The sequence below is a fragment of the Fukomys damarensis genome, unplaced genomic scaffold (genome assembly GCF_012274545.1).
Source record: "Fukomys damarensis isolate Sample0158 unplaced genomic scaffold, DMR_v1.0_HiC HiC_scaffold_19, whole genome shotgun sequence".
Classification (NCBI taxonomy): domain Eukaryota; kingdom Metazoa; phylum Chordata; class Mammalia; order Rodentia; family Bathyergidae; genus Fukomys; species Fukomys damarensis.
The window spans coordinates 61,780,200-61,789,415 of NW_022900931.1; the positions used below are offsets into that span (position 1 = coordinate 61,780,200).

General features: G+C 54.4%; 1 protein-coding gene across 1 annotated transcript in view; it reads left to right on the plus strand.

The window, feature by feature from the left end:
• Positions 1-7,619, plus strand: part of LOC104861764 (poliovirus receptor homolog) — an 11,806-nt gene extending 4,187 nt beyond the window's left edge. The window contains exons 3-7 of the mRNA XM_033765840.1: positions 1,958-2,075; positions 3,588-3,736; positions 5,254-5,364; positions 6,079-6,119; positions 6,517-7,619. Of these exons, the coding sequence (XP_033621731.1) occupies positions 1,958-2,075; positions 3,588-3,736; positions 5,254-5,364; positions 6,079-6,119; positions 6,517-6,585 (488 nt within the window). The 3' untranslated portion in view covers positions 6,586-7,619. The remainder of the gene's footprint in view (positions 1-1,957; positions 2,076-3,587; positions 3,737-5,253; positions 5,365-6,078; positions 6,120-6,516) is intronic.
• The last annotated feature ends 1,597 nt before the right edge of the window (positions 7,620-9,216 follow it).

Below are 9,216 nucleotides of genomic sequence, written 5' to 3' on the forward strand. Positions count from 1 at the left end.
CTCGGGGGGCCGCCCGCCCGCCCGGGTCTCCTGGTTACTCGGCAACTCGGACCTGAACGGGACGTTCGGCGATAGCCGGAAGTCGGGGCCCCTGCCGGGCACGGTCACCGTCGCCAGCCTCCTTTCCGTGGTGCCCTCGAGCCGGGTGCACGGCAAGCAGGTCGTGTGCAGAGTGGAGCATGAGACTCTGGCGGAGCCGGAAGCGCTGCCTGTCAACCTCTCCGTGCCCTGTGAGTACGGCGACCGCCCTGCACCCCGCTGTCCACACCCGCACCTGCGTCCCTGCGCGACCCTACACTGCCTTCCCCGCCCCAGGTCCCGGCGGCTACACCCACTCCTCCTCCGTTTGCTACATGGCCCTACCTTTGTCCTCACGGGCTCCCCTGAACATCGGGAAGCACTGGCCCCGCTCCCCACACCCACTCCTTAGGCCACCAGCCGTGGGGAGTTGTCACTCTTCTCAGTTTTCCACGAGTCATCCATTAAAAGACGATGAAGAGATGGCGCTCACCATGGTGATACACACCTGTAATGCCAGCTACTTAGGAGGCTGAGGCAGGAAGGTTGCAAGTTCAAGGCCAGCCTGAGCAATTTAGGGTGACCCTGTCTCAAAAATAAAATAAATAGAGGCAGGATTGCAGCCAGGTGGCAGAGCATTTGTCCTGCGTACAAAGGCCCTGGGTTCCACCCCCAGCACTGAGGCACAGGGATTTATTTTCATAGTGGATTTTATGTAAATCAGTATGTCCAAAGTGTTATTATTTTAAGCAATTGTTTTTTTAAAACCGTTCTTGCCAGGCGTGGTGGCTCACGCCTGTAATCCCAGCACTCGGGAAGCTGAGGCAGGAGGATCACTGTGAGTTCGAGACCAGCCTGGGCTACATAGTGAGTTCCAGGTCAGTCTCAAAGACCCTGTCTCAAAACAAAATAAATAAAAGTCAGGTGTGGTGGCACATGCCTATAATCCCAGCACTTGGGAGGCTGAGGCAGGAGGATCACTGTGAGTTCAAGACCAGCCTAGGCTACATAGTAAGTTCCAGGTCAGTCTCAACTACATAGTGAGACCCTGTCCCAAAAAAAAAAAAAAGACCGTTCTTGATGGGCCGCTGATTTAGCTCAGTGGTTCCACCATCTGCCTCGCAAGAGCAAGGACCCGTGGCAGCCTTCGAAATTGGGTGGCATTTCAGGACAGCCGTGTCTGAAGTGTCCCAGGGTCACAGCTGGCTGACAGCTGTCACACTGGACAGCACAGATCTCGGCTCCCACCCATTTCTCCAACTCCCAGGGACACTCTCTGTGCTGGTGCTGTCCCCAACACTGTCACACTGGCTCCCCAGGAGTGACCTGTCCACAACAGCTACCTCTCTGCTTTCCCAATACTCTGTCCACAATGTGCCAGGCAACAGCACACCCAGGCCTTCCTAGGCACTCACCATGCTGTCCCCCATCCCTGTCTGTGCTGGCTGCTCCCACCCAGGCAGTTGAGCAACAGGTTCTCCTTGAGGGAGGAGGACATTGGTAGTGACTGGCACCTGCCTCCTCCCCACTCCACAAACAGCCCTGTGCTGCTGGCCTGGCCCCTGAGGACTTAGGATAGTGTCCCCTGCCATCGCACTGAGGCAGAGAAGCAGGGGACTCCTTTCTGCAGGATTTGTCAGAACCTTGAATGTTAGGGGTATCCCAGAGGTCTTTGCTCACGGGACACTCCAGGCAGGCCAGGATGAGAAAAATGGGCACAGAAAGGCAGGTCCTGAGGAGCCCCTTCTGTGTGCCTTGTCTGAGGACAGCCAGGTCTCTGCTCTCTGAGGGAACCCTGGCCCCAGACTCCTCCCAGACTCCTCCAGCTGGGGGCTCCCCAACCCACTCAGGCCTGTTCCTGCTGTGAGGTGAAAGCCCACAATTCCTCAGCCCCTATGAAGGCTCCCCATCCCTGAGCCCATGTGCCTGTTCCCTTCAGACCTACCTGAGGTGTCCATCTCCGGCTATGACCACAACTGGTACCTCGGCCGCAGCGAGGTCACCCTGAACTGTAACGTCCGCAGCAACCCAGAGCCCCGGGATGTGGTCTGGAACACGTGAGTCTAGTGGCCTGGGTCTGAGGGAGGGAGGCTGGGGCGGAGCCCTGGGCCTGCGGGGTGAGCAGAATAGAAGAGAGTAAAGAAAGAAAGCGGGCAGGCACAGCCCAGCAGTTTTTCTTCCTGCCACTGCTCTGCTTGGAGGTATTTAGTCCGGGCTGCTGATGCCCAGTCTCCACGCCACTGTCCTGAGCTGAGCACCAGCCTCCCATGTGACCCCAGGAGCCAGCACTGCAGCTGCCCACTTAAAGTTCAACTACAGGGCTGGGCCAAGTGCCTCAAATCCTAAGCCCCACAAAAACAAAAACAAAGATCAACAACAGTCTCAAATCCTGTCTGGCTCCAAACTCGATTCTCCCCGAGCTATCTGCTATTACCTTTTGTTATATGTCCTGCAGGCCATTTTTTGTTCCCAAACAAAAACTAGAACTGTATTGTATGTGCGCTTTTGAAAACTTCCCTCTGTCTTGTGAACACTTTTCCGTGTCAAAGCACATAAATCCACAGCTCCATGTTTTCCAACACTTTATAAGGGAAACTGTCACACATACAGAAACGTCACGAGAAATTCCCAGCGACCGTGCTAGATGGCCCCCTTGGGGACAGTGGCTGCCCTGGGAGGAGTAGCGGTCATGGTTCCTCAGGGGTGGTGCTGCTTCCTGTCTAGCTGCCAGACCCATGGGGGTGTCTGGATTCGGGACCCACAGCCCACAACTTGGGCTCTGCTCTTTGACTACTGGGCCCAGGTCACTAACCACACACTCTGGTGAACACGACAGGGCTACTCCCCTCCCCTTGTGGACGCCCATTCTAGAGGGGGAAGGAAAATAAGTAGATAGGCCGGTGGAATACATAATGTACTAGATTTTTATGCACGTTATGGAAAGTAAAAGCGGAAGGGCTAGGAGCTTGGCTCCTACAGTGCTTACCTACTTCTGTCCCCAGCACCACCAAGGGCAGATAAATAAAATGTTGAAAAAGGGGGAGGGGTATGGAGAAATGGGGGCGCAGTGATGATGTCACCCAGGTGACTTCTCAGCAGAGGCCTGGGGGCGGAGGGGCGTGGGTGGGCACCTGGGGCAAGAGCATTTGCAAACAGCCTGGAAGCACCTGCGGAGGGTTTGAGGCTCAATCTAGAGGCCGCTGTGGGGACAGTGAGGCAGCACAGAACGATAGACAGTGCGGGCGGAGGCCTGGAGACAGGTACAGGCGGTGGGGTCGGGACTCAGGTTTTACTCGGAGCAGAGGGATCTACACCGATTTGGGTCGCGGGCGCCCCCTGGTGGCCAGGTAGGGGGCAGACGGGGCGAAGGCAGAAAAGGGCAGGGAAGGCGCCCCACAGGCCCTGAGTAGGCCGGGATTCTCCGTGGGTTTAGAAGGCAAGGTCGGCAGGATTTGCTGATGGCTTGGACGTGGCTGGGAGAGGAGGAGGACTCCGGACTGCTCCCAGGTTGTCGCTGTTGCTGTAGGGCCTCAGCGGAGGCCACTTCCTCTCCTGTCCGTCTCCCCCAGGACCACGGGAACCCTGCCACTCTCTGCTGAGCCCCAGAAGAGGCAGCTCCTGATCCGCACGATCGATGAGTCCATCAACACCACTTTTGTTTGCCTGGCCACCAACAGCGTAGGGACTGGCCAGGGCAAGCTGACAGTCCTGCTTCAAGGTGAGGAGTTGGGAGCAGGGGTCAGGGCGACCCGAAGGAGGGGGTGGCAGCAGGATCGCCCACAGGCGAGGTCTGAGTGTGGTTCCTGGCAATGGGAATCCGGCTGTGACTCCCGTGCCTCTGCTAAGCCCTGTCAGGAAAGAACTTTACTTCCTGTTAACCCAGCATCTGTACCACCAGTACTACTCTTCAGCCACCCAGCTGAGGCTGGGGCAGGTGGAGGAAGCCTCTTTCTAGGTCTCAGAGAAAGCCTTTCCTATGGTCTTAGGCAGAGCTGTATTGATTGCATTTGACAGAAGCCTGATTCAAAAGAATCCAAGCCCCGCCCAAAAAAGAACTTTAGTGAAAATACACCTTCAGGTGTAGTTAGATCCAGGTGCTCCAGCCAGGTAATGAAGGAACTTTTCTTTATATTGCTTCTCTGATTTCTTTATGCTGATTTTACTCTCAGGTAAGCTCTGCACCCTCAGCACTGTGGGAGTTAACAGGAATCCCAGGAGTAGAAATACCGCTTTCAATAGCTCTCACCAAAACCTCAGTGTCACTGGGGCCCCAAGCCACTGGGTCCCAACTATCTGGATCCTTTCACCTGCCCACCATCAAAAGTATGAGAAAAGCCCATATAAGTGAGAAAATCGGCTTACTTACAATTTGACCAAAGAGGGAAGGTAGCTAGTCTGCCTTACAAATTGTAAGTAAACCTGGCACACGGGAGCACTCTGATTTTTAGGAGGGCTAGAAACAGTCAGGAAACAGGCATCTGCAGATCCTACCGGACTTTGGACTAGCAGCAGACCCAGGAAAGCATCGAAGATTCCTGGCCCCCAGAACTGGTAGTGGAAGAGTTGGCTATCCACATGAGGAGGCTACGGAAATATTTTCACTTTAAAATCTCAACTTTTTAAACTGGATGTGCTGCCTCGTGCCTGTCATCCCAGCACTCTAGGAGGCTGAGGCAGAGGATCACAACTTCTAGCCCAGCCCGGGCAGCTTAATGAGTTAGTGAGATCCTGGGACAAAATAGAAAATGAGAAGAGGGCTAGGGGTGTAGCTCAGTGCAAAGGGCCTGGGTTCATCCCCCAGTACAAGGAAGGGTGAGAGGAAAGAGGGGAGGGAGAGAAAATACCAGTTTTGCAAGAGAGAGAGAGAAAGGGAAGGAAGGGAGGGAAGGAGGAAGGAAGGAGAGAGAGAAAGAAAGAAAGAAAAAGAAAGCAAGCAAGCAAGCAAGCAAGCCCGGTTTAAAAAAATCAATTTCCACTTCATCAAGGTTGGCTCTCATTGGCCCCTCTTAGGTCATAGCCCACTTATGAACCAATCACAGCAGCCAGAGAGAATGGACTGTTCTGATTGGCCAGGCCTAGGTCGCGGTCGGCAGCTCTGCTGGCTTCCAATGGGCTGGAGCCTTCTAACCCAAGGCCGGCAGGTGGGCGCCCCCTAGAGGAAATCTGGGCCATGACAATAATGGTCAGTGTGCCAGGCCTTTCTTACTTGAATGTCTGTTCCTTCCTCTCTTCCAGAGGCACCACTTGGGGACAAGTCAGGCCCCAGGACAAGTATCATCATAATCGTGGTGCTGGTGTCTACTTTTGTAGTCATCTTGTCTGGTTACTATTACTACAGACGCCGTGGTGAGTCCCCACCTCCCCACCCACCCGAGGGCTCAGCACCCACTGAGCATCCACAGCGCAGCAGCTCCTACTGTGTGCCAGCCTCGGCCCCACAGCCCCCACGTGCAGCCTCTCATGGAGCACTAGGCCCCCAAATCCTGAAGTTGCCCTCATTTGAGAGACAGAACTGGAGCCTAGGGAAAGGAAGGCCCAGGAAGGCACAGGTAGGGCTGTCCAGGTCTCAACTGTGTCTCCAGCACCACCTGATGCCAGGACGGGCACAAGAAGAACACTTAGAGGAGTGTTTGCTGGGAGCCAGGCATGGTGGCGCACCCAGCACTCAGGAGGCTGAGGCAGGAGGATCGCTGGGAATTTTTGTGTTTCGTTCCCAGCTGTATCAGTGTCTCAGATGCACCTGGTGCAGAGTGGACACTTACTGTCTTCTGAATAAGCCTGTTTGGTAGTTGAGGAAACTGAGGCACAGAGTGCCTAGGTCCAAGGTCACACGGCTCCTAAAAGGTAGAGAGGGGACTTCAGTGCCTTTGCACACAAAATATTTTATTTCTGTTTCATAACCAACCAAATAACTGGATGCCGGCTCCTCGGAGAGCACATGCTCCGTCCCCGGGAGGGAGACTCCCTCAGTATCCACCGCGGAGGCAGGCGTAGGGCTGTGGGGTGCAGACGCCCCCGGCACTGCCGCCCCTCCTGACAGCCTTTCCTCCCTCTCCCCAGGTCGGCGCCCAGCCCGCTCCTCGGCGAATGGTGTGAACAGGGTGAGATGCGGGGTCACTGTGAACCACAGGCCCACGGCCGGGCTGCTCACAGGGCGGGGGAGGCATCGGGAGCCTGGAGCCTGGGTGTTTTCTCCTGTTGCCCTGATGTAGCTTCTGCTGCTGAGCAGAAACCCCATAGAGTTCGCTAAACGAAGCCCCTGGGATCGCATTTTATAATGTCAGAGAGACAGGGCAGGGCGGGCAGCTCTCCACACATTTCTTTCTTTCTTTTTTGTTTTGTTTTGGTACCTGGGCTCAAACTTGGGTTCTTGCACTTGCGAGGCAGGCAGTGGCACCACTGAGCTAAATCCCCGGCCCTCTCCACACATTTCTTTTGAGTGCAGACTCTGGTTTTGTCCCAGAGAGCCCAAGGCTAATGTGACTGTCCCTCCTCTAGGACACATATTTGAACATGCAAGCCCAGACCAGCTCCCTGGAGGACACACCAACAGGGGGCACAAGGTGACACAGGGACTGGCTGGACCCTGCCGCCATGGCTGCCGGTGCCTCCAAAGGGACGACGGGCCACCTGCCCCACCAGACCTCACCCTGTGACCGTCTCCCAGGGTGCTGGACGGCACAGGTTCCATTGAGGACACAACAAGCTCAGAAATACCATCCACTCATGGCTACTGTGGGTCTCAGCAAAAGGATGGAGATCAGAATCAGCCAAAAAAAAAGCCACACAGGACAGAGTCTGGGGGGGACCAGGGCCATTGCCCCGCTGCCTGTCCCTAGGGAGCCACAGGAACAGCACAACTCCCAGCAACTTGTGGGAGGCCTTCACGGCCAGGCTCCTAGTTGGGGCCGGCTCCATGTCCTCCCCATCCGCCTGGCCCTGGCCCCGCCAGCATGGACACCCCTAGTGTGGGCACCCAGGCAAACTGTCTGGCAGGCTGTGCGAGGGCTTCAAGGTGACCTCCCAGGCACAGGGACAAAAGGCCAGGTCTCCCCGTGGGCCGGGCTAACCCTGTACTGCACAATGGCCCACGCTGGACCTTCCTGCTGCCGAGAAGTTTGGCCTCTGGCATTGAACTTCTAACCCTCTACCTCCGTCCGGTCCCTGGAGTTACAAGGAACGGAGGCCCCAGCGCCTCCATTAAAACCTATTTATTTTTATATCTCAGGTGGCTCCCTGCAAGGGGTCTTCAGTAGGAATCAAGGGGGATGGAGTTTTGTTTGGCGGTTGCCATGTGGGGCAGAAACCCGGGTGCGGGTATAGGGCCCTGAATCAAGAGGACACCAGAATCTCCCCTGCAAGGGGCCTCAACGCCTCTCTGCTGCCGTCTCCTTCCCTCCCCACCAATTGGGTAGCACAGACAAGTTAGAAAAACCCACTAGGGATTCATTCCGACTTCGCTCTTTGCACGCAGGCATCCGGTTTTAAACAACCTTGTGAATGTTGTTAATGCCACCAGTTGTTCAATTAAAAATGGTTCAGAAGGGCAGGGATTTAGCTCAGGGGTTCCGCCGCCTGCCTTGCAAGCGCAAGGACCTGAGTTCGATCCTTGGTACCAAAAATAAATAAATAAATAAAATTTAAAATTATAAAAATGGTTTAGGTGCTCAGCGGTGCCACCATCTGCCTTGCAAGCGCAAGGTCCTGAGTTTGATCCCCGGTACCAAAAACACATAAAGAAATAAAGAAATATGGCTCACACAGAAGCCGGGAGCAGTGGCACACACCTGTCATTCCAGCACTCTAGAGGCTGAGGCAGGAGGATGGCAAGTTCAAAGTCAGCCTAGGCTACAAAGTGAGACCCTGCCTCAAAAAACACCCCACCCAACAAACCAGGGTATGGTGTCACAGGCCTGTGATCCCAGCGTTCCAAGAGGCTGAGCCAAGAGGATTACGAGTTTGAACATAGCAAGACCCTGTATTGAAATAAAATAAAATAAATAAATGGCCTGGGAACATAGCTTAATGTAAAGACCCCAGGCTCAATCTCTAGTATAAAAAAATAAAGCCAACAGGTCCAATTTTGTTTTCTCTATTTTACACAATCTTTTTTTACAAAATGAATTGTGTCATACCAAAAAACCAAAATGTCAAGGGCACCACTGAGCTAAATCCCCAGGCAACCCCTCCCCCAAGTTTTTGGTTGTTGTTTTTGAGGGGGTACCAGGTATTGAACTCAGGACCTTAGTCTTGCAAGGCAGGTGATGGAACCACTGATTTGCTGTGAACCAGTGAATCAGTCCTATTCGCGCAAACTTAGTAGCTTGAAAGACACAGAATCAGCGCTGTGAGAGCGGCTCAGGGGCTGAGCACTTGCTCAGCGGGAGCCAGGCCTCGCTCCATCCCAGCCCCCAACAGCATCAATTCTGCCCCAGCCCTGGAGGCTGAAGTCCAAAATGAGTCCAGCGGGCCACCGTCAGGGGTCAGCAGGCACCTGCTCCATCCCGGAATCCGAGGGGAAAATCCGGTCCCTGTGCCTCCCAGCTTCAAGAAGCCGCCTGCAGTCCTCAGCTCGCCATCCCCCATCCAGCTGTGACCCTCCGTCCCCTATGAGGACCCCACGGCACTGCAGGGCCCGCCGGGTAACATGAGGCCATCGCCCCACAGCCAGAGCCTCAGTCCCATCGGCAAACTCGCTTTGCCAAGTTTCCTAACACAGTCACGGGGCCAGGTCAGGAGGAGAAGGAAATGCGAAGCAACTGCTGAACGGGTCTGAGGTTTCCCTCTGGAAGGTGGAAATGTTCTGGAAGGAGACAGCACTAATGGTTACACAGCACTGTGATCATTACTGAATGCCTCCGAATTGGATCCTTTTATCAAAATGGGAGGTTTTAGGTGCATTTTACCACAGAGGAAAAATAATTTTTTATGAAAAAAATTTGTCTTCCTCGTTCCTCGTTGACTGGCAGAATTCTCAGGAACAAATTTAAGTCATGAGCTGAGGAATGAATTACGTAAAAAGGTAATGGTGAGGATGCTTCAACCCCAACAGCAGAAGTTGCACCCCGCCCCGCCCCCTGCAGGCCGGTATTAAAAACAAGGACCTGGGCCGAGGATTTAGTTCAGTGGCATCAGGTCCGCCTCACAAGTGCAAGTTCCTGAGTTCAATCCTCCATACTAAAAAAAAAAAAAAAAAAA